Here is a 24,486-nt window from a genome sequence, read left to right as displayed (position 1 = left end):
GATATGGTTGAAATCAATATCACAATAATCATAAGGATTTTTTTTCCTATATAGATATATACAGTATATCACGATATGGCTCAAGTATGCAAAATCACGTTAAATAATCATCAAAAATCATAATTAATGTTCATCCCATTAAACCGAATGGTAATGTCAGGTGTGATCTGAAATTTTCAAATAACATTCCTACCATACTTCATTTTGATTTTTTAAATGAAATGTGCTCGTTATCATCAATTTAGACAGCAGAATTGTGTGTCACGATATCCCAAAAATCACCATATCATGACGATATGATTCCACTGAAAGACAATAAACGATGATATCGAATTATCGCCCGGCCCTACTTCGAATAGAGAACTGAAAGAGGCTGGCAATGAACCATCATCAAATTAGTATGACACTTGATAGGAAGAAATGATAGGCCAGTCCATGAAGATAGGGTAATACACTGTTCCAGAGATATCATTTACACAATATGGAGTATACACACACGCACACACACACACTCACTTTCTATCTGTCGTCCCACTACCCATGCAGTCATCTTTGGTTTCAGCCTATACACCTGCCAGTACAGTCATGCTCAGAGGGTTTTTTGTGTTCTCCTGTAAACAATCATATCTGTCAGAGTGCAGAGGAGTTAAAAGGAGGACATGCAGTACACGGGCGCTAATGGGAAGGACGCAGCAGAGGCGTCGGTGGGGAAACTGGCTGTCAGTCTCACACTTTGGGGGACACACCGTCATCGCTTCAGGCCAAATGTCAAATCGTGTTATGCACGGTTTCTTGGTTTGACAAAGAGAGGTAAAAGAGACGATGTGCTGCATGTGTTGCTGTGACTATTGGAAGCTGGAAAAAAATACTACAAAAATAATGTTCAAGATGTCTCCAGCTGTGACGAGTCTCCAATTTGTATTTAAATTTCACAAAGTGACACATCGTCGCTGTTGGGGGAAAACCTCATATCTCCAAAATGTCAACTTGTTCAGGAACTAAGACAAACAGACTCGTTTTTTTGCTTGATGGCAAAACATTTTTGACTTCATCCAATGGGTTTTGAAAGGGTTTCATAAGCCCAAGAGGGAACACGCATATCACCAAAATTGGAGGTTGTCCCGTGACAACGGCAACATGCACTTTCGTTGCACATAAACAGCAATCATGAAGATACGCCATGTGCTTCGGGCTCAAGCCACTGTCACACTTCTCAATCCCTAATGGCATCGGCACCAATTTGTGGGTCTCGATGGATAAAGTGGCTCGTTTGTAACTTGAGCTTTAAACGGCTGCCTCCTCTGATGGACCCGCACTGATGCGAGGACGCTGTACAAGTGATATTTATTTGAAGACTGCAGGGGAAATTGCTTCTCCTAGTTCAGTTCTTGCAGATTAGTGTGGATAAAGGACACGGGGGGGGGGGGGGGATAACAATTTTAGCAGATTATAAAGTTCCACTGCATATACAAAGTTGCAGGAGCAAGCCAGCACCCTTGAATGACACATTTACATAAGCAGCTACTGTAAATAGATACTAAAATAAAGAAAAATGGTAGAAAATGGTGAGTGACAAAGACTCCATTTTGACGTGAACGGCCAAGCTCATCTGAAGGCAGTGCTGCTCCTGCTCTATTTGATAAAGGCAAATACACAACCGCACACTTAAAAAAAAAAATAACAATCAAAAAGGTTGTAGATATTTGGATATGTTGAAATATAAGGACATGAGTTGAAAGGCTGTTTAATGCATCGATTACCATTAAGATAAAACCTATACAGAGTAGCTGTACAGCACTGTGGCCCCGGAGCCTCATTTATAAATACGCTCTTTTGACTTTATTCTAGGTTCCATTGTACATTTTACAGAATAGGACAAAAAAGGCGAAATTCGCCTGTATCTACAGCATTCATACCTTCGACAATGATAGAAATTTATCTTTTGATATACCACAGAAAATAGGAGAAAAATTGATGTAATTTCAGGCATCTAGATCACTTTGGATTTGGGCTGGAGGACATTTGTGTTCAAGAACCTTTTAGAAATGAGGCTCCAGGTATTTCCTGATGGATGTGCATGCCGCTAATGTCAGAAGCTTCTAAACTACGAGTCATACACCAATCAGTCAAGATCCTTCATTCAATATTCACCGTAGCAGCTTCACACACACACTGGAAACAAAAAAAAAAAAAATTAAATGAGTCCAACTCTGTTATGGTGCCATGTGACTGCTGGAAATCGCAGCAACTGTCCCATATGAACCTGATATTCTAAACAACGTAAGGAAAGAGTGAAAAAAAAAAGAAAAGAATGAGATCAGATTCTAAGGCATCACGAGGTTTAACCAGCGACCGCAGCGCTGTAGATATATAAACTCATAGAGTCCATCTTTTATCCTTCGCTCTTCGCTGTGGCTCCCTTGAAAGAATAAACGGTGATATCACAGGATCGTAGGAACCAGGGTGGAGAGCAGTCTGTAAGAGCAGGTTCGGCATTTCCTGTCTTGCTTTTTAAACGGGTGACTTAACCACCCAAACGAGTGTTTGCCAGCTGTTTGCAGGCAGTGGAGAAGTCTCTGGCTGAGTCTGTCGTTGATCCTCCGCGAATTAAAGGAGTCATATTCGGGGAAGGAAACCGATGAAAAAGCTTAAAATGTGTGAGGAACTTCACGCCATCAACCCGTCCTACAGCACGCGTTGAAATGATCGTCCCGTGTGAAGTAAAGGCAGAGTGAGGCGTGTTCAGCCTCGTCAGCTCTGCTCGTCAGCTTAGGCATTAGTCGATCCTGGCCGATCCTCTTTGAGTTTGGCAGAGGGGTTGGCCGGGCCTTTTGCCGGGACTTTGGCCGGTGGTTCAGCCGGCGGTTCGGCCGGGGGTTTGCCTGGGGTTTTTCCTGGGGGTTTGCCTGGGGGTTTGCCTGGGGGTTTGGCAGGAGGCGTTGGGGGAGGAGCGTGTAGACCGGCCTCGGTGCCGATATTGACGGTGATGTTGGTGTAGAGGGGCATGTATTGCCGTGACACGATCTCGTACTCGGCCGTGTTCATCCCGTCCAGCTTCCAGGTCTGACGCGTCTTGGCCAGCATGTTGAACCTTACAATGGGAAACAAAGAGAGTGAATATTCGAGAGTGGATTCCTTCACATTTTACATCTTTGGTATTTAGCCGACGCTCTCATCCAGAGTGACTTCTACTAACTAACCCTGTAGAATACAACTAAATTCCTACATCTCCAACATTATAAATGATGACTAGTAAGGGGTACGAGAGTGTGAGCTACAGCACCCAGGGACCTGAGGAGGGGCTGTCAGCTAGGAGCTTTGCCCACATACAGGGTAGGTGGTGTTGGCTCTTGTTGTGTGTGTTCAATGTAACTGTCAGTACCTTTAGATAAAGGTTAAATCCAGCTTGATCCACTTAACTTGGAAATTGCTGACAAATGGTACAAACAGTACGAGACAGATCGATAATTTCTGACCCCGTGAAACGGTCGCTTCCACGACAAAAGAAACATCCTTTTACTTTTCGCCTTGTAATTCCATGTCCCCTCTACACAACTCTCTGACTCTGAGGAGGCGTCCGATCTGATTGGTCAGGAAAGCACAACAGAGAGGACAGTGGGCCCGTGGCAGAGCAGAGAGGTAAAGCTAGCAGGCTTATCACTGGGTGAGAAATTGTGAGACAAGAACCATTTTTTGGGCACCAGCTCAATTTGGCCCCAACTGAAAAAGTCAACATCTTACTAAAAAAATATTCATGTGTTCCTATAATCTGATATTTTGAGTTTGCATGCAAGCCTATATGAGATCCGTAACACTATCTCAATCTGAAAGCAAATGTACTGTACCTCTTTGGGTTCACATCATTGCCTTCATCCAGCTTGTGTTTAATCATCTTGTAACGGCCCACCTTCAGTGATGGACGAGTGATATACATCCCTCCCAGAGACACTCTGAGAAGAAAAAAAAAAACAGTAAAAAAGACAGTTAATAGAGCCCCCATGGCTCCCCACATGGCTCAAGAGGACCAAAACATGTATTCATGACAGAATGTGGACATTTCTTACGAATGACTTTATAACTCCGACCTATTTTGTGTTCAAAACGTAGGCTACAACTGCTAGCTACTAGGTAGCACACTATGGCCCAAAATTCCAACTTTCCCACCTGGAATTCAGAGTTTGTTCACCGTTCAGGCGATATTCTTCCAACTTGGCGGTTGGAAATGTCCATTTCCGACTGGCTACGAACAAAGAGTTTGTCCAAAGAGAAACCTCTCAACCTTAAAAGCAACTGGCCTGAACCGGTCTCACCTGACTCCAATATCGTCGTCCTCACCACCCCAGCCCCAGTAGTTGTTGGGAAAGCCGTTCATTTTGAGGTAGTGCAGTGGCGTCAGGGCTGACACTCCTCCAAAGTACATCTTGTATGGAAGCCTGCAGAGAATTATTGACCACAAAAATAAATTAGGTGTACCATAAAAATCAGAAACATAGCATGACGTCAAAGACAAATTGTATTTGGAAATTACATTTATCCATGATATTATATTATTGTTTGTAGAGCCAGAACACGACAATCACCAGTGTTTCAAGAATTGTCTTAGTCATGGGGTTGATTGTCATGTTGGCTCTATAAACATGGTGCCGATGCCATTAGGGATTGAGAAGTGTGACAGTGGCTTGAGCCCGAAGCACATGGCGTATCTTCATGATTGCTGTCTATAATTGCTTGTTATTACTGCTTCTTAATGTTCTCTCTAATGTTCTCTCGTTGCGTGTATATCTGTGACAGGGCGAACTATCAAAAGGAAAAACATGGGTAAGAAAGAACACACTTGTAGCCAAACTTGTCCATGGCGATGGCTGCATGCTTGGGGTTGGAGTCACACACGTATGTGTTGCGATCGTCCTCGGGGATGAGATCCACGTCGTGGAAGAAGAGACAGTCCCAGTCTTCCTCCCTCATGGCCTCCCGGAAACCCACGTTCATCAGCTTGGCCCTGTTAAATGTGTAGTTTCCTGCCTGCGGAGGCAACACAGGCGCTTTAAGGTCAAGACAACAGGCTGCGTGACTGTGTGTTACAAATACAACTCAGATCCCTACTTAAGACTTCCACACCTGCCACTCTTAGACACCATGCCTGCCAGTCTTGAGTCAATTTGAACTGCATGTAATTTAAATCCGCTTTCACACATGCAGCGCCATCCAGAAATGTTCAGGACACTTTCTGTCGGAGTCATGTGTGAACGGGAGCAGGAGTCGATAATCCGGAAAAGCTGATCTGGCAGTTTCCCCCCTAAATGAAAGTCCCAGGAATCTGAAAACCAGAAGTGAGCGATTTTTCCCCCCCCCAAAAAAAAGTAGGAGAAACACGGGAGCTCCTCATCCGTCATTTTTCTAAAACAGTAACAAGTGACGTCTTCCGTCATGTACCTTAAACGCAGCATCCGGCCTCGCCTCATCTCTCCCGGGACTGTTGTGTCATGTGTGAACACATTCTACAGGGACATTTCACAGGTAGTAGCTCATAGTGTGAAGAGGGGAAACCACTAGCGCTGACAGAAAAGTTAACACTGCAATCTTACAGATGTGTGAAAGCGACTCACCACTTTTTATGCAGAATTCTGAACAAGTGAATGTTTAGTCTGTGCTGAGGTGAAAACTGTTTCGACTCATAAGGGACGTCACTATGACAATGTTGCACCCTTTTTCAGGCATTTGTGCATGTTATTGTTGCTGATCCATCCTGAGTACAAATGCAGAACAGCAAACCCAATGCATAATGCATCACCCTACTAGATTTATTCGGAGCTTTCGACTTAGCAGAGACAAGACGTAGCATAAGTAGCAAGAGTCAACAATAGGACTGTGCGATGACAAAACACCAGCTTGAGAGGTGTAGGAGATAAAGCGTTGGAGAGTAAACATGAACGGATTGATACAAGCGGCTAAAGAGATTAGACCTTCTAAGCCGCCTGAGTGTTCTCAGCCTCTAACATGCACGTCCAATGAGAGAGCACCAGAGGGCGCTCTTGATCCAGCCTGAATACTATCTGGCTACCAACTAGAGTACCGGTTACTGTTGTGGAAATGACGTGCATATAGATAAAGCAAATAACCAAACAGATGATGGTTTTCAGTAAAAACCAGGTAACAAACTGCCTAATGGTTTTACTAAACCTGAAAACTATGAGACCAAAACTACTAAACATACTTTAAAATCCTTCATCAACCTGGTTTTAGTATTGTCGTGTGTGTGCTATGTGTGTGTGGGTGTATTTTACCTGGTGAATAATGTAAATTCCATAGTTGAGCTGTTGCCGCTGCAGGAAAGGGTGCAGGTAGTAGAGTAGAAACTTGAGGTGGTGTTCCCTGTGTCTGTGGGGAATGATGATGGCGGTGCGATGCCGCGCCTCACAGTTAGGCGGCCTGTAGCGTCCTCCTCGCACCACTAGTGGGTTTTTCCTTTGGACTTCGGCTAGAGTGAGCCGCGACGGAAAACTGACGTGGATTGGCCCGCCTGCGAGCAGAAACCAGGGGGAGAAGGTTTTTTAAAAAAATGGCACATTGATCTCATCGCTCTCACCATGAATATTTCATCTAAGATGGTGTGAACAGAGCTTATCTACAGCTTCACACAGGAAGTAGTTTTACCACACTGCGAACATGTATTTATCAGAGGAAATGATTACAAGTCCTGTGATTCCCAGTCAACCATGAGATAAGGCTAATGGTGTGAAAGCAAATGGTTTGGTTAGAGTGTGAAGCTCTATGATTTGAATGTCACGTCATGAATGGAATATGTGAAAAGCCAGACACAGGTGACACAGCAAAGGGTTTTACCAGTCTGACACGCTGAACTCAACCCCCTTTTTTCCTAATGAGAGAAATTTTAACACGGGGACAGAGTTGGGTGTGCTTGGAAAATGTATCAATACCGATAGCGGTTCTGACACTGCCAATTTCCGGTTCACATACTACACTTTGGCAGATATTTGTCTTGGTTGAATTAAAGCACATTTCAGTATACAACAGAGTAAATGATTTCTATACATGTCACCGGCTTTTCTAAACAAAATCACATCACTCTCAATTGATTTCCTCAGTGCAAATGCCCATAAACAAGAGAGCTTCAGTTCTCGATGTTAGAATTCAACATTTTGAAGCTTTTTAATGCCTTTCAAGTTCCAAAAAAAACTTCTAGGAAGAAGTTCTATACAGGCACCAAAAATCAGTTAAGCACTGACACAAACTGTTTTTCAATACCAATACCTCCATGCTGATGATCCAATTCAGCATGGATCATTCATATAGATCATAGTACAGGGACAGAAGCCTCTGATGGACTCAATAGTTTCCTCAGTTGCCAGGATGTGTCTGATGCTTCCAGTTTATCCACAAACTGCTTCCAGGCATCTGCAGAGCCTCCATCCGACTCTCTCTGTGCCCGTAAACTCAGACCACAAGCCACTTTACACCCCCTTGACTTTGTCATTCCTGATCATTTTCACTTTGCTATTCTCTGCTATGGCTTAGTGTCTGCTATAAACATCACTCACAGTATGTTGTCCAAATTTGACACCGACTGCGGATGATATTTTCGCGCACACAACACATTTTGGAAAGTGGAGTATGTGATAGTTGTCACATAGTGCTCCGTCTGACAGTGTGAAAACAGGCTTACTCACAAGGTTTAAGGCCTGAGGCGAAGCAGTGAGTATGATGAGTATAGAGACACTGCGGAGCGCGTCATACTTCGAAAGCCACGCCCACCGTGGGGGAAAACAATATCGCTAACAAACCGGCAAAAGCGGCGATCGGGAGGAAATCTTTTCAGATATGGACAGCCTGACATGGTTTTTCCTGTTTTCGAGTAGACAAGTATGTCAAAGAATTATTTCGGCACACTGCCTCCAACAGAGAGGGAAATGTACATTGAAAAAATGAACTTAATTGGCCTCCATCAATGTCCTTTTTCATTACTCCAATAAAGCTGATAAATTATCCTACACAGTGACCTGAAGTGAAATACTTCGAGATCTACCACTACTTAATTTAATCACCAGGTAAGATAATAAATTGACCTTGAATAATTTCACTTAATATTTAAAAATCTGAAATACAGCTATGCTTTTCAGACTATAAGTTTGAGTGATGCTGACGTGACATTGGTTATTAAAGTGGATTGTTGCTAAGTTAACTATCTTATGTTAGCTAACAAGTCAGTGAGATTTCTCATTACTTTTGCACCCTGGACTGACAGTCAATACAGAGCAAAATATCCTGAGACCCACACATGAACACAACTCATCTGTTTTATAGAGAGGAATTGGCTCAGTAATGTTAGCTTAGTAGCAACCTAATGTTAGGACAGCATGGTAGCTTTTAAACACATTTTAACATACAGGTTATCTTACAAGAATATAACTGATAATTACTGGTAACTTACTTACCAGTGACAAAATACTGGCCACATTATAAGTGTATTTACTCTCAGGGTCCCAAAGTTCCCCCCTCTTCTACCATGAGCCACTGTCAGCGCCTCTCTCCTTACAGCCTGGATCCACATTTTTCTTCTTAACGGCTCCTTGTTTTGCTCGGGAGCACAAAAAACTGTAATTCATAGTTTTTAAGTTTGTTGGCTGTGAATCCCACCACACAACAGCTTTTAGGCATGTTTAATTTGGGCAATAATGACAATGATGTGCATTCAGTCACACAAAGTGAATGGAGAGCGGTGCAGTGATTTCTCCCACGATGGGCGTGGCCTATTTTATGCACTGTCTCTATGACGGATGCGTATCATGAGTATTGCGAGCAAAGGTGAAACTGTTGGGGTTGGTACGTCGGTAGCATTAAGAACATTTGTAATAATGTAAAAATTCCAGCGTGCACCTCCCTCACGTTTTGATTAAATAGGAGCTCCGTGCTATTTTTCAAAATATTATGTTGAAATGTTCTGTTTTCTAGTATTTACAGCAAAAAAACAGACAAACATTGTTTGTAAACAGTAAAATTTACCTGTTTTGGGGAGCTATTTAGTTAATTATTTTTATCTATTTAAAATTTCAGTTAAGTTTACAAGAAAAGCTGCTAGGAGCTCCCTGCACTTTATTTTTCAAAATATAATGTTGGAATGTTCTGTTTTCTAATATTTAATTAAAGTTTTGTGTTGGAGTTTGTGTTACTGTAAATTTTGACACTAAAATTTACTGCAAATGTATATCTGCCCCAAATATCGGTTATCAGTCTCCTTGATTAGTGATAATCGGTATCGGCCCTGACAAAACTAGGTCGACCCCTAGTTTTGATCCGTACACACTGTTCAGATCATACATATAAATTATCATTCCCCTGTCATTACCAGTCATTCCCCTCGTCAAACCTGCTTTGCTGAACCTGCGGGTTAGGGTTAAGGTTTCTGTTCACTTCCTGCTGCATGGTAGAAAGCAGTAATACCTCAATGACCTTTTTCCATATTTTCTTCCTAGAAGTATTCATGGAAAACCTGCAGTTTTTTTTTTTTTAAATCATGTTTAAGCCGATGCCCTCTAGCTCAGTTATCATGATGTAGTTTAAAATTGCTGGCAGTACCGTAAGAACAAAGGGGCAGAGGGCAGATCCTGGTAATAGAGGACTTAGCCTGTTTTGTGAGCGCATCCTGGTTCATAAACTGAGTAAACATTAAGCAGGATCTAATGATCTGGGTAGAGCGTGGACAAATATAGGTTTTGAACATAGAACATACACGCAATGTATACATTAGGGCTGGGTATGGAGAACCGGTTCCAATTTAGTCTCGGTTACAAATTGCCTAATTCACTGGAATCTATAAGCTACCACACGAACAATACCTCTTATCGATCATTAAGCAGTTTGAACAGCTGGATGCTACTGGAGGAGCTGCGCCACAACCTTTTTGACCCTTTCACTGCGCTACAATCGCAAACAATGACGTAATTGGGAAGGAGGGGGGTTGCCATGTATGTACCATTACCCTCATGTCAGTAGAAAAACTGGTAAAGTTTGTATGTCCTTATAACATGTGGCAAGTTGGCTAGCACAGCTCCATGGCAGCCTTCTTCAAAACAACAGAAGTAGCTGGAGACCATTTCTTTAGAGTTCCAAAAACAGAAAAAAAAAAGACCACAAAATTACTTCACACAGCTTGTTCTGAAGCCAAACGATTGCGCTGTGGGTCCAAAAGTCCATTATTAGATTTTCCTCACTTCTTCTTCACCGCGCCAACTGGTAAATACATTTGGGAATCCAATTATTTGAAACGTTTTCACTTGCTCTTGTATTGTGTTCTCTCAGGTAAGGCAAAATGTGCCTTAGATGTTTTGAAAAGTAACTCTGAGACAAAAGTAACTGTACACAGTAATAAAATAAAGTTAACTCCACTGAAGCTGTATGTAATCTTTTACCCCCTGACAATTTATACAGCAGGAATCGATGAAGAATCAGATCAATTAGAATCGAAAATGGCACCGGAATCTGTAAAATCCAAACAATACCCAGCCCTAGTATAGATCTGTAGAGGACATGACTGCCTAATTAATCGTTCATAATTGTGTATCATAATTTTAGTTTATGCAATTGGCGAATTTAGAATATTGGCACATTGGCAAGACTGAAACATGTCATTTCTGCTGTAGTTAAAAATGGTCAAGATGCTGTTATAAGATGCCAAAAGTGTTGCAAATCAATTTTGTTCCTCACGAATCAAGACTAATAATCTTGATTGATAATCGTGATTACAATATCTACCATTAGACATAGGCTACGTCATAGGCTTAAATCCTGGCTCAAAAACAATCAGACTTCTTAAATACCTAGTCTTTTGTGTCCGCCTGCTTGTAATTACCAGTTTCATGTTTGCATGCTGATTTGTACTTGCCCATCTCTCATTGTCTGCTTTGTCGTGCGTGGCCAATACAGTATGTTTGCCTACTTATCACATTGCATGCCAGTACAGTATGTCAGTGTCTGTTTTATTGTGCATGGCTACCCAATATGTTTGTCCTCCTATCTGCCATGGTTTATTTTACCTGCATGATGCAATCTTGCTGCTATTTATGATATGATGTTATCATGCTTTACATGATAACATCATATCCGCTGGGCAACATCATATCATCAATTGGTTTATTTCACTTCTCTCTTCTCTCTCTGTTATCATGCATGATAACAGACAGATTGAGAAGTGAAATAAACCAATTGTATTTAGTTGGCTTGAGGAGTCATGTCAATTGTATTTGTATAGCACAATTTAGGTTCTGGTTCATGTCATGAGTAATCTGCTGATCACAAACTAAAATTACACTAATATAAATCAGGCTATCTGCATTCTCTGTTCACATCTATGAGCCAAAGATCAGGAACACAGATGATGTGGTAAGACAGATGATGTGGTGAGATGGACTACTCATCACACACACACACACACACACACACACACACACACACACACACACACACACACGGATACACTTCCTGTTTCTGGATGACTTATCAAACAAGGACAACGGGAAATGTCAACTGACGTCTTGACACATCTCGTTTTAACATCTTAGCTACTACAGAACAAAAATGCATGCAGCCTCCACATGGAATATTAGCCATTGTCATTTTACTGCCTTGATAGCATCAGGCACGTATTTTGATCACTGCTGTACTTTACCATGATGTGGTAAACTAAAGACTATTGTTTGATAACCCTGTTGTTTTTGTTAGGGTACAGTGGATCAATTTAGCTCGATCACTTAACCTTGTGTTTCTCTCAAAGCTAGTATTTGTACATTGCCTTTGATTTGCTGTTATCCTGTTGCTACTTCTTTAAATATCTGAAGGGTGGCATTAATAATACACAACTGCTGTGAGTTATATTATGCCCCTGAAATGATGCAGACAGAGAGACTGTTGCTTTACTCACAGGGAGACACTGGGGTGCCATCAGCAGCTAATAACTAAAACATTATGGAGCAATAAAATAAACATATGCGTCTCTGGAAATTTGGCCAATTCTCTTGTTCACAGATCAACCTTTTTCACTGCAATATTTATAGATTAGAGAGGAATCTACCTTGTACAACAAAATCTGAATGGGGACTACAGGATGGGCCAGAACTAGACAAGAGCACTCACCGATATAAGGGGACGTCTTGGGGCAGTAGGGCATGCCGTCTCCAGGGTTATGAACCTTGGACAGGTGGGACAGGTTGGCGTATACGTCCCCGGCGTTAATTCCGCTCGTCGTGTGGTTGCGGGCCGTCAAGCTGGTGCTGTCGGGCTTGCGGAAGATGCGGATGAAGTAGGTGACCCTCTTGTGGTAGCCCTCTCGGGACAGCAGCGCCATGACCACCAGCTGGATGCCCAGGAACATGAACAGGTAGCGCCATTTGGACTGGATGCCGATCATGGCGACGGCTCTGCGTCGTCACGGCAACAGGAGTCAGGATGGTGAGTCTCGCTGGTCCTGAGCGACCCGACCTTCAGTGATTTAACTCGGGGCTATGTGAGCTCTCCCAAGCACAAAAATCAGCAGGGCGTTGATTGTCAACTCTATATTCAGTGAAAACTTGTGTTGCTGCTGTAAACACCCATGCAAGTCAAATAGTACTTTTTAACTTCTCTACAATATGGAAACAGGCAGTGAATGGGAAGGTTACTGTATAGAAAGTTAAGTGCAATATTCTGAGGCAATATGTTGGAATATGGAGCAAGATGAGTGAAAAAAACACAACACTACACAAAATGTAACTGTAGAAAAACTATCCAAAGGCACTTTTGGTAGGCTGTAAAGTGAAGAAACCACCAAAAAGAAGGCAAATAAAAAAATCCTGAAATCAGGAAAAAAAAAGGTTGTGTATTTTTCTCTTTATTCACTGCATCCCCTACTGCAGGTCAAGATGTGGCAAAGATCACCAAAGTTTAGTGTTGGTCCTCTTGGCTGGCGTGGGATGGTAATGCCAGTCCCACATCATGTAGTTTCGCCCCCACAGAATTCCATCAGTTGCCCTGCAAAGCTCATTCTCCTCCGGTCAAATAAATGGCAGCGTCAGTGTCTCTTTCTCTCTCTCTCTCTCACTCACTCTCTCCCTCTCTCTTCCTCCCTTTGTGTGCTTTATGCTGCCTTCTGTTCTCTCTCATGTTCTCTCCTGAGGGAGGCCTCTGCAACAACAACAGCCACCATAACAAAAAGGGAGCATATGCAGCCGTACAGGCTCTACCCTTTACAGAGGATTACAGCTTCCACCGACTCACTGGAGTGGCAGACTGGCTGACTGGATAGAGAAACAGGGGGAGTAGACCATGACCAGCGTGGGAGGAGTGGTCAGAGGGTTGTGTGTGTGTGGGTGTATATTTGTTAGGGGGGGGGTTGTGGTGGAGGGTCAGGCTGAGAGAAAGAGAAAAGGGGGAGGAGATGGAGGAGGAGGAGGGGGAGAGCTTTGACGCCCACTGCTATTGTCCCATCATGATGCAATCCACAGCTACGAGACACCTCAAGGGTCGGCTGGCTGGGAGGAGGGCCACTCGACCCGCTGGACGGACAGGATCTGGACCAATCACACGAGCGGGGCTCTGAAAGACAAAAACAGGAGAGGACAGTTATATTGACTGACACTGTTTGTCCCCAAACTGTTGACATAAGCGATTTTTTACCTACAGCAGAATGTTTTTTCCACACAAACAATGACTAATTGTACACAGAACAGACCCAACAAATAGATTGTGTTTGTTTACATGGAGATTCAGCGGCACAGTTGGACAGCCTTGACTAATCGGGCCCAGCGTGGGCTCCAGTACAGATGCCTCCCCAAAGAGAGGCCTGCTGCCCACAGCGGAGGACAGACGCAAAGACATGCACTGCTCTGTGGATGAAACTTCCCGATTCTTGAGCCAACGACCTCGACAGGCCGTGTTGGTACAGACTGTGTACCAAGTGCTGTGTTCGCCAACCTTGCATAATCCCCACCCTTCTAGCGCTGTCTGCTTCAGTATCCGACACATCCTCACTCACAAATCAATTAGTGCTCGTTAAAGTAGCCAGCGTTAGAGCACTAATCCTAATCCCTCTGAGGGCTGCGGGAATGATCTGAAAAACAACTACAGTGGCATGGTGAGACAGCACTCTCACCTTGTCTTTCATGTTAGCATGGCATGGTATGGACATAATACCATATTGACAATATTTCCACAGATTTTGCAGTTGTGATTTGAGTCCCAAAGGTCAAGTTTTACTTTAAATCTATAGCACCTACTGATGTGTGTTTGAAAAGCTTTCAGTAGCTCTACAATGGTAGATTACTGGAATGTAGGACTGGGCGATATATATTGTATAATATCAATATTGTGATATGAGACTAGATATCTGGGATTTTGGTTATCGTTATATTGTGAAATAACTTAAATGTTACTTCTTCCTGGTCTTAAAGGCTGCGTTACAATAAAGTGATGCAATTTTCTGAACCTATTAGCCTGTTTTGGCTAATAGAGTAAAATGAATAATGATTGGCTTTACCTGCTCATCATATCTACATTATTTATTACTGATTACACATTACATATCACAAATGATCATTACTGATTTTAAACATTTTCTTGTGTGTAAATATCTTACGCAAGTACAAATACTCATCCTCAAAATATCGTCACATTATCGCTAACGAGGTATTTGGACTAAAATATTGTGATATTTGATTTTGTCGATATCGCCCAGCCCTACTGGAATGTCTCCCACTGAACTTACAACTGATATTGTACAAGCTCACTATATTATATACCATCTATGGGCTAAAAGGCAGTGTCTCCCATGCACTTATAATAACTTTGCTTAGTGACTGTGTGCATTATAAAAATTAATAAAACATTTTTTAAAAAAAGCCCATATTGCAACCTTTGTGATATGGATTGCGTTCATTCCCACTGAATTGTCAGTATGAATTCAACATACTGTTCAGCCGTAACATCATGTCAATGTATTTACACAGGGGAAACGCAATGCATTATGTGTGCACGTGTGCAGAGTACATCGGTTTCCGCAGCAGTCCATTCCTCCCCCTCATGCCTCACGCCTAATCCGCCAGTCAATCCGCCTCACACTCACCAGAAACAGGTTCATTAAGCACAGCTTGTTAAGGTAGAGAGACACAGAGGGAGAGAGGAAGAGGAGAGCAAAGAAGAAAACATTAAGCACTCTGACAAGAGATGGGGGATAGAGAGAGAGAGAGAGAGAGAGATAAATGATTGATGATTAATTGTGCAGTGGTATATAGATGACAACTCCTTGTTCTGCACATGTAACTGTCAACTGTTTTTTTGCTTTGACAGCTGGCTGTGAGAAGAGGATAATAAAGGTTTTCTCTACTTTAAAAGAAGATACGTAAAACAAAAAGGAGGGAGGAAAGCCTCCGCTTGCCGCTGCAGATGATTTTTATCTGCATGTGGAAATGTGAACAGATGTGGGATTGACCCCTCTCGCTTTGCCTGGCCCTTATAATAACCTCATAGATGATGGATATGGTTTATATAGATCAGGCCATAAAGACTCCTGTTAATCCCACAGGAGAGGAATTTAACTCCACAGCTCAGAGATGTGATCAGGAACACAAAAGCAGGGGAAAAAATAGGAAAACAGTAATCTCTTGTGAGTAATGAATTGGAGGTATATTTAAAATAAAGGTTGAAATAACCTTGAAACCCTGAAATAACTTGAAAAATCCAATATTTACTTTCTGCCCCGTATGTATGAGCAATGACCGTACTTTACTTTTGGTCTAGCCTTTCACTTTAAAAGAAAAAAAAACTCCATCCCGCTCACCAGCTTGCATAACTGATTCAACTCGTCAGCTTTTCAAATACAAAACATAGCTGACAAGCTCGATCAGGTGTGTGAGTGTGAGGTGCTACATGACAAAGCACCACGCATCAGGAATCCCAGAGATTGAATTAAAACTTTCCATGATGCAACCTGTTCTTCTCCCATTGTCCACGGTTTCACATGTATCTGTAATGGGATATACGTTTTTTACAATGGGGAGAAATCAATCAGGCTTGTTTTAGCGCTGGAGGGCCATATTGTACTTAAGCTGGGGTTTACAGTGGGAGAACTTGGCAACAGGCGCCTCCCTTCAACAAAGCAGAGGCCTTGACTTAGCACGCATATAAAAGAGACCCAGGGACTAGATGTAGACGAATCTTTCTTTCTTTCTTTTTTGTTTAACCGAGGCTAGGCTGAAATTCACAAGACGAGGAGCGAGCCAAAGAGAGAGAAGGACAGAGCAAACTAAGAGGAGCCTGAGGGGGGAGAGAGAGAAAGCAGCCAACAGCGTGGTTAGACCATGTGCTTTCGACTTCATTGTCTCTCCCGCACGGATATCCCTCCTTTCTACATTATTTGAAATTTTAAAAAACAGGCAGGACTGGCATGACATAACAGGCTCCAGTACGCCAAAGCAAGCATCTTCTAGTCCTCTTCCCCCACTCCTCTCTTATTTTTTATTCCACTGTGCAGCGTGCGCTTCAAACAGTGATGGCAGATAACAGCCAACAAATGGGACATTTTCTTTTCTGCCCATGGGGCATTAATATTACATATATACGGTATGTCCACATGCATGCTTGCACACACTTGAATGAATGCGAGAGGAGCTGCGGAGGCTAGCGTGGGGGTCGAGATGAGAGGAGCGGACAAGAGAATAAATAGGCAGTGGGCGGGCAGGGGTATGGGGGTCGGAGACAAGTATGGGAGGTATATATTTAGATCATCATCTAGGGACTAGGACTTATGGTTTGCATGGCTGTTCAGGCTCCCACAGGGAATGGCCTAGCACACATGCGCAGCCCATAGACGGCCACAGAAGCCCTAGGGGGAAATAAACGAGCAGCCAGGCCGACTCAAGGTGGGAGTAACCAAGGAGGACGGTGAGAGGATCAGCTAAGCAGACATGCCTCCTAACTCAGTTGGCCCTGACACCCAAGTCACCCTCTACTGTCTTCCTCTTTGTTTGCCTCTCCTAATGTCAAGGAAACACAGTCCCTTGGCCAGAAGTTATTGGCAGCATTTGTGCACACATCATCACCATTCCTCAACTATAAAAGTAAAGTCTTAAAGGGGAATGCTGCCCGTTTTCAATAGTAAAATAGGTCTTTCTCTACCCTTTGCTGAGTACTTCTAAAGCCAGAACTACCAGGCTCAGCAGGGTCAGGCCACATGAGCTGCTTATGTACCTCGGATGCTAATTTGTCACGCCCCCTTTTCACTTCAATGCAATGTCAGTGAAGTTTGGTCTAAGATATGAATCTGGCAATTTGAAAGCAAACTGTGAACTGACCCAGCTGTGCTTGGCAATTCTGGCTCTGGAACCGATTTGAACTTTTTCCCTATGATCACAGTACTCCCCGGAGGGTAGAGAAAGACATACTTTACTGTTGAAAATGAGCAGCATTCCCCTTTAAATTGGCATTTCTGCGAACTGGCTGCAAGAGAGGGGAACAGAAGCTGAAAAGTATTAGCTATTGACTCTAATGGTCCTCAGAGGCAAGATGTGGCTTAGCCAGTGTCTGTGAGGCAAAAGAAAGCCAAAACTTACTGCAGTAAAGGCGGACAGGAAAGAAGGATGAAAATATGTTGGGGAGAAGCTGAGCACATCTGGCGAGCATCTGTCCCAAAGGAGTGAGAGCAGAAGGAGCAGACGATATAGGAAAGGTTGCCACACGCACACTCGACTAGACTGTGTTGTCTACTGGTCAAGGCCTTAACCTCTTAACCCCACTGAAGCGCACAGCAAGGCTCTGCATTAGAGGATGAGGACCTCACATCTGCTCAGGTCAGGAGTGTCATCAGGTCTATATGCCTGTTCATCCCTTTGCATCGGTCTGTTGAGGATGAGAGAGAGCTCTCTAGTCTTAACTGCACTACCTTGACTGCAAATCCGCTCAAACCCAGCACTATTGGGCATCAAATCCCGCTCACTTTTAGCCTACATTCTGAGATACCGCCTAGGAAGAGATGCAGACAGAAAGTCCCACCTCTGCCTTTGCACGCTGTAAGGCAATGTGTCGAGCGTGTCACCTGAATGATTCAATCGCTATGAGGGTTTGACTTATTGTAATGTCATTAGGATGTTTTGCGACGTAAAACAAGTTGAGGGATCAGGTGGTCATAATAAAACAAACACAAGTTATATAGACAGCTAGATAATCATCTATCTGATGAAGCATTCAGTTCATACTCTATATAATATACTATTATAATCCAAGAGGACAATTGAGTGAGAATTGAATGAGTAATTACAAAAAAGCAACGCAATATAAAAAATAGCAATAATATACAGCCATAAAATGAAAGATCTTATGAAGGATTGCATCAAGTTAAAGCCCTGTCCTGCCCCTGGTCTCTTCAAGCAGGAAACAGATTACAAGGTCATAAAAATAGAGATCCTTTCACATTAAATAACCATACCTTACACTACAGGACATTTGTTGACATGCGATCAGAAGTGGAAACACAGATACAAGTGCATGCGGCATTTAGGTTACATGAGGTTAGACTGATATATCGGTTTGCTTTTATGAAATACTAGTTAATCGGACAGTCAATGCCGTCCACCTCCGATATGATGGAGGTTCGGTGGAGAGTTTTAGTGAGTTGATGGTCTAAATGCTGTTTCTAAATGCTTTTCCATCCTGCCAAGAATATAATTCTGGGGGAAACTGCATACTTTTTGGCATGAAAATGGTCAAATTTAACGATATTGAATATAGGCACAAAATGTCAGTTACCAGCAATTTCTGTCTAAAAATTATTGATATCAGCCTAAAAATCCATAACGGTCAAACCGACATCCTATAGAAATAGTATGTTTGCATGCCACACAGGCATAAATAGAACACATCAGAGGCTGCATGGCATTTCTCCATTAACAGACTGTTCTCGGATCTGCTCCTATAGGACATGATAGCTTTTCTTAGATGCTAGTTCGTCAATACTTGGGAGTAAAGCAGTGGTTCTCAAGCATGTGCCATCAAGGCCCAAGAGCAGGTTACTTTTCATTACAACCAATCTCTACAGCAGTTGATTTCACTGATTTGCACACCTTCAACCAGAGAGGGGGACCTATGAAATCAGTGATTAGTGTATTGATTGGTTGGAATGAAAATGGCACATGGGCTGTGGCCACTTAAAGAATAGAAGAAGAGTGTTTGTATGCCAGGCAGCATCTGTGGGATGATTGGCTTATCTTGACCACAACATTTGTTTACACCAACAGGTGCTTCCAAACATGGCCAGCACCCCGCGGGCCTGAAGGCAGAGGTCCTGAATGAAAGGAACAAAATCTCTCCGCAAGCAATGCATTCAGGTCTACCTGCCAGTATTCTGTCACGCTGTCCGCATCAACTGCAAATAGATTTGTAGAAAAAAAACAAAACTAAACTGATTTCTGAGGTATTCTATTCTGGGGTAAATGGTATTCTGGTACAACATCTGCCACTAAAGAGGTGCGTGCAATGGACAGGTGACACTGGGAAAGAGGAAACTCTAAAGGTTTTAGCAAATCTGGGCCTTGCAGCACCAAGAACAATGATTTAGAGTAAAACCGGTTTTACTCATTTCTGAGCCTTAGGGGCACGGTCAGTTGTGTCTGCTTACCACACAGCCACACAACAGTAATAGTACTAGGTTATCATTTCCTTATTCTCACAAACAGAAGTAAGTTCCACCTTTAAGTAGGACCATTAAGGGTTATATTAAGAGGTTATTAGATCGGACACATCAGGGAAGATCTTCTTTGAGGGAGGCGGTGTGGCCAAAAGAGGATTAAAACTCTGTAGTCAAGGGGTTAGGGATGGCTCATTATTTACAGACCCACTAACAGTCTAAAAGATATAGGAGGGCCTCTCACAGTTTGTGTACCGACTAGGCTACTCTGAAATCCACATTAGAAGTTACTTCATGTGGTGTTATTATGCCTGTGATAACCAGAATAACAAATACCAATTGTAGGGACACTATGTATAAACTTGGTAGCAAATTATTCCTTATCTGAACATCAAGTTGTATTTGTACTATATTTTTAGATAAATGAATGGTAGTTGTTTCCACTTCACTTGACAAAAGTGGACCAAGCAAGTTAAATCTTCATCTCCCTGTGAATGTCTGTGAGAATGGTCAATCACTCTACAGAAGTCAATAGTGGCTTTTCTGAAATGTTAAGTTCACAACATCTCCAATGGTAGGAGTGCTCACAACATTTAGAAATATGACTATAACTGGTCTATATCATTCCTCAAAAATAAAAAACAGTGACAACAGGTGAATATAGGCTAATTAGCAGTTTGTCTCTGTGTTTATCCACAAGCACTGAAAAAGAAAAATAACAATCTTCTCTATAATACCAGATGCATATCTGATATTCAAACCGACTCCCAAAACTGTAGTTAAACTGGTTTAGGGGCTGGTGTGTAATACTGCACATAGAAAGGAAACTGATCTGGGGGCCGGATGACTGCACGCGGCTCATCGCTGCCTTAGTCTGTGGTGTCATGGATGGCAAGAGTATTGGGTCAGCAAACAACAGAATGCTCCAAGCATCAATGTGGACCCAAAAAACAGGCATGCAGTGTTACGTAACAGTATCATTTTTCTTAACTTGACTGCCAAGTGGTTAGGGATAGCTCATTCTGTACACAAACCACTAGCAGTCATAAAAGCACATCAGGCTCCAGGGAAAAAAGGTCATCTCAGTTTCGGGATTCGCAAATAGGCCTCTGCTCTCGCGCACCAACTGAGCAAGACCGGGCAATGAAATCATGTGCAAACATGCCCTGAGAAAAGAGGTGTCTGCATAACAACGAGTGCCAACGTCCTTGTCATGGCAACCCCTCCTGCGCCCTGGCCATTCATCGCGGGTGCAGCTGGTACACGTCTCTATGGCTGTTCCCTTAGGTCTGACTCCACTGGGACAGACTGCTGAGGAGAGAAAAAAAACAACATCCTCCTTCCTCCCACTTTTTCTTCTTGTCTTTCTTCCCTGTGGCCCTTATGCAGTTTCCATAGTGCAGCATTCGTCTCTACCTATAACCAGCCCCTCAGGGACAGTCTTCTGTGCAATCAGAATAACAACTTGCTGTGGGTTGCCAACTTAGCAATGACAACCATGGAGACAAAAAAAAAACAGGTGAACCCAAAACAAAACTGGGGCAACAGGTTATACACGAAACAAATGAGTCAACACGAAAACCTCTGCACCAGTTTGCCTATTTAAACAGAATAAAACAGCAGATTGGGCCTAAGGAGATCACCAGTAGTTGTTCTGAGGGAACGCTAATGTTGACAGACATAAGAAGGGAGTGGGAGAATATTGAGTCAGAAAATGCAAGCCATGTCAGCATCATGGCAATGTCCTTTCCCATTGCTACAGCAAAGCGAATTCATGCCCAACATGCTGTGCCAAATAGTATGACAGCCAAAGCCACAAGTGCGGTGTGTGTGAGCACGAAGACAAAACCAGCAACTTCAGTTCAACAGTGAGAAGTAGGGTAACCGCAGGACAAAAATGAGTTCCTTAAAGAGACATTCTTCTGGGAAATTGTAGTCCAACCTGTACACCTTGTAGCCCAGAGACCCGGTGCCTATAATAGGGAACCCAGTCTTTCTTCATTCTTACGGGTAGATGTAAACCTATAGGACTTGCTCAACAGTGCAAGGTGTGAAAAGTTATAGTGCGCAAGTTTCCTCTGACACTGAGAAGGAGAAGTGTTACTGGGAATTTACACAAACCCACAAAAGGATATAGGCTGCGTCATCCAGACCATACAGGAGTTGTGTGACATTCAGACAAAGATAACATCCCATCTGTCTGTAGATAAAGCTATTAGAGCCCTCTCCTTTTGAAAAAGAGTAATCGTCCTGCCTGCCCCTCCATAGTACAAGTACTATCGACTCAATCAATCTGACAGTTCAGAGGGGGAGGGGGCCGACAGGGCCTTTTGTTCTGCTGAGGGGAATATACAGAATAACAGACGATGAAAGTTGTTTAGCTAACCCACCGAGAGTCAAGGTTCCAAGAATAGAATATAGCGGTGTAAATTAGCAAAATAAATTACAATCGAAACAGTTTCAACACTTCCTGGTCTCTTGACGTTGAACACGAAATGTTTCATCAGGTTCGCAAACTCAAAGTCCTCATCGATAGTTAGCTATTAATGAACTCTTGACCAATTGCTCTTATCGTCAAACCAGCCAACGTCGCACACCCACCAACAAAAACTAACTTAGCGTTATTATCTGTCTCGTTTCAACAGTATCGTAGAAACTAACTTAGGTGGCTAGCAGACAGACTTTCTAAAAGGTCTATCCATGCATTGCGGGGGGCTAAGGGACTGACCAAGTTGAGCTAACATTAACTAGCTTGTGACAAGTGTTGGGTGTGTACCTGACGTGAATACATTTAATCTAACAAATAAACCCCGCACTTTATGAATAAAAACAGAGAAAACCGTGTTGCAGCCACTGTGTAAGCAGACAGACGTTTATCATCCATCAAGAGGGGGTTATGGGACTGACTATAAGTTGAGCTAACCTTAACTAGCGTGTACACAAGTGTTGTGTAACTAACGTGAAAAATATTTCCTCAAAACAATACATGCTTTTGACACTTTAAATCCATAACCCGGACAGAGAAAACTGTGTTCTTGCCCGCAATTCCCGATCTGCAACTACAACTGATCCTCTCCAGCTGTGAGGAGAAAGACAAGCCAAGCTAGCCGCTGCTGGTTAACTGACGTTAGCTAGCTAGCTAGCTACCAGCCACACACACACACACACACACACACACACACACACGCACACACACGATGAATACGTTTTTAGTGTAGGTTAGTATTGCATTTGACGGTTTTATTCTTACCCGAAGAGCTTCTTTTGTTCCATAGTTGGTTATGTAACTGTTAGCTGTCGATATTCCCACCCTCCTCCGTTGTTTGGATATGTTTGGAAGTTGATGCTGTAGATGTGGTGTGCTGGACTCCTGTGAAGCGACTGAGCATATTCACTACGGCACGGCGGCAGTTGAAGGAACCGTAGTTTCTCTCCGCCCTCCTTTACTGGAAAACACACAAGTTTTTACCATGGATGGAAGGGTGGATGGGTGTCAGATCAGAGTAACATATTACACTATTTGCCCAGCTATACGGGAAGCTAAAGCAATTAGGCTTTCTGGTGGGGAAATTATTGTAGTGTATGGTAGCAATAGTAGTAGTAGTTAGTAATCTTTATTTGTATAGCACTTTTCAAAACAGTTAAAAACGCTTACATTACAAATGACAAACACACACAAGACCAACAGCAAAATCAATAAAACAAGAAATAAGGAAACAATTAAGCCATAAAAGGGGTAGGGGGAGGGGGGAACAAAATAATAAAAGGTCATTACATAACAGCAAGTCTATAAAATGAGTTTTAAAAGACGATTTTAACATGATACTGATCTAGCAAGTAGTAGTAGTCATTATAGTAGGCTAGTAGTATCTAGTATATAACATAATAGTATTAGTAGTATGATATATACATTTATCCGTACATACATACATCCGTACATGTCTGTAGATTTATTAATTACATCGCCTTCTGTACACCTGATAAATACTTGCACGTTTTACAGCCTGTAAATTAGTAAATAAACGTTGATATTTTCACATGCTGTTCATTCATACAATTTCGTGTTATTCCATTTTTCCCCTAATATGTTCTGTATTGATTGTTATCAGTCTCGTTATGTTAAATACCATACTCGATGTGTTCTTATTTGTATCTATACCATGTTATTATTATCGTTATTATTATTATCATTGTTAGATGTGAGCGTTTAAACAAACTATATGCATTCTAGAACGGGGTTCGCTTTCTGGTTTAAATTAAAACAAAACAAACGAAAAAAGCACACATTTCACGCAGAAGATTACTTTTCAATCAAGGTAAGATCATTCAGTATTGATAATTGCCTCTTCGTTGATCATTTATGTTATGTTTCACAGTCCTAAAGCTCTGACCATGTATTTCCAAGACAACCTTGTCTTGCTACATTAAAAGCCTAAAGCCTCACTTTATTCCGTGGGTGCCAACATGCTGAATTTGATTTTTTTTTTCCGTCCATGTATTTAACGGGCCAGAGGTCAACAGGTTTTCCAGTTCTCTCCACTATGGCAGACAAGCAGCCGTCCCAGTACCAGCTATTTCCTCGTAGGCGCTCAGTTGCCCAGTCCAACGTGGAGGCCTTGGTGTCAGCCTTGTGGTGGGACTTCTTCCCGAGAAAGCACTTTGGACCAAACCACAGACTGGACCATGTCTTTACCAGGTTGTCCCAGCACCCAGAACAGGCAACCTTGCTACTCTGCCCCTACTTTTTTGACCAAGTCACTGACCGCCTTCCTTACAGAAACCAAGCGAAACACAAGTGGGTACTACTACTGTTTTCCATACTG

The 24,486-nt window shown here is 42.6% G+C and overlaps 1 protein-coding gene and 1 long non-coding RNA gene across 2 annotated transcripts; both read right to left on the bottom strand.

The window, feature by feature from the left end:
• Positions 1-1,381: 1,381 nt before the first annotated feature.
• On the bottom strand, positions 1,382-12,421 carry LOC139917914 (beta-1,4-galactosyltransferase 3). The gene is made up of 6 exons (XM_071907147.2): positions 12,148-12,421; positions 6,285-6,520; positions 4,835-5,022; positions 4,311-4,433; positions 3,846-3,950; positions 1,382-3,091 (listed from the first exon to the last, which is right to left on the bottom strand). Exons 1-6 carry the CDS (start codon positions 12,419-12,421, stop codon positions 2,770-2,772), a joined length of 1,248 nt encoding a protein of 415 aa, XP_071763248.1. The 3' UTR covers positions 1,382-2,769.
• A 443-nt stretch (positions 12,422-12,864) lies between these two features.
• LOC144541933 (uncharacterized) lies at positions 12,865-23,038 on the bottom strand. Its single transcript, XR_013506907.1, has 2 exons — positions 22,914-23,038; positions 12,865-13,584 (listed from the first exon to the last, which is right to left on the bottom strand). It is a non-coding gene; the product is annotated as an uncharacterized LOC144541933 (long non-coding RNA).
• Positions 23,039-24,486: the final 1,448 nt, after the last annotated feature.

The sequence above is a fragment of the Centroberyx gerrardi genome, chromosome 12 (assembly GCF_048128805.1).
Source record: "Centroberyx gerrardi isolate f3 chromosome 12, fCenGer3.hap1.cur.20231027, whole genome shotgun sequence".
NCBI lineage: Eukaryota > Metazoa > Chordata > Actinopteri > Beryciformes > Berycidae > Centroberyx > Centroberyx gerrardi.
Note: the sequence above shows the minus strand (reverse complement) of the source record. Positions and strands in the feature narration are given on the sequence as shown.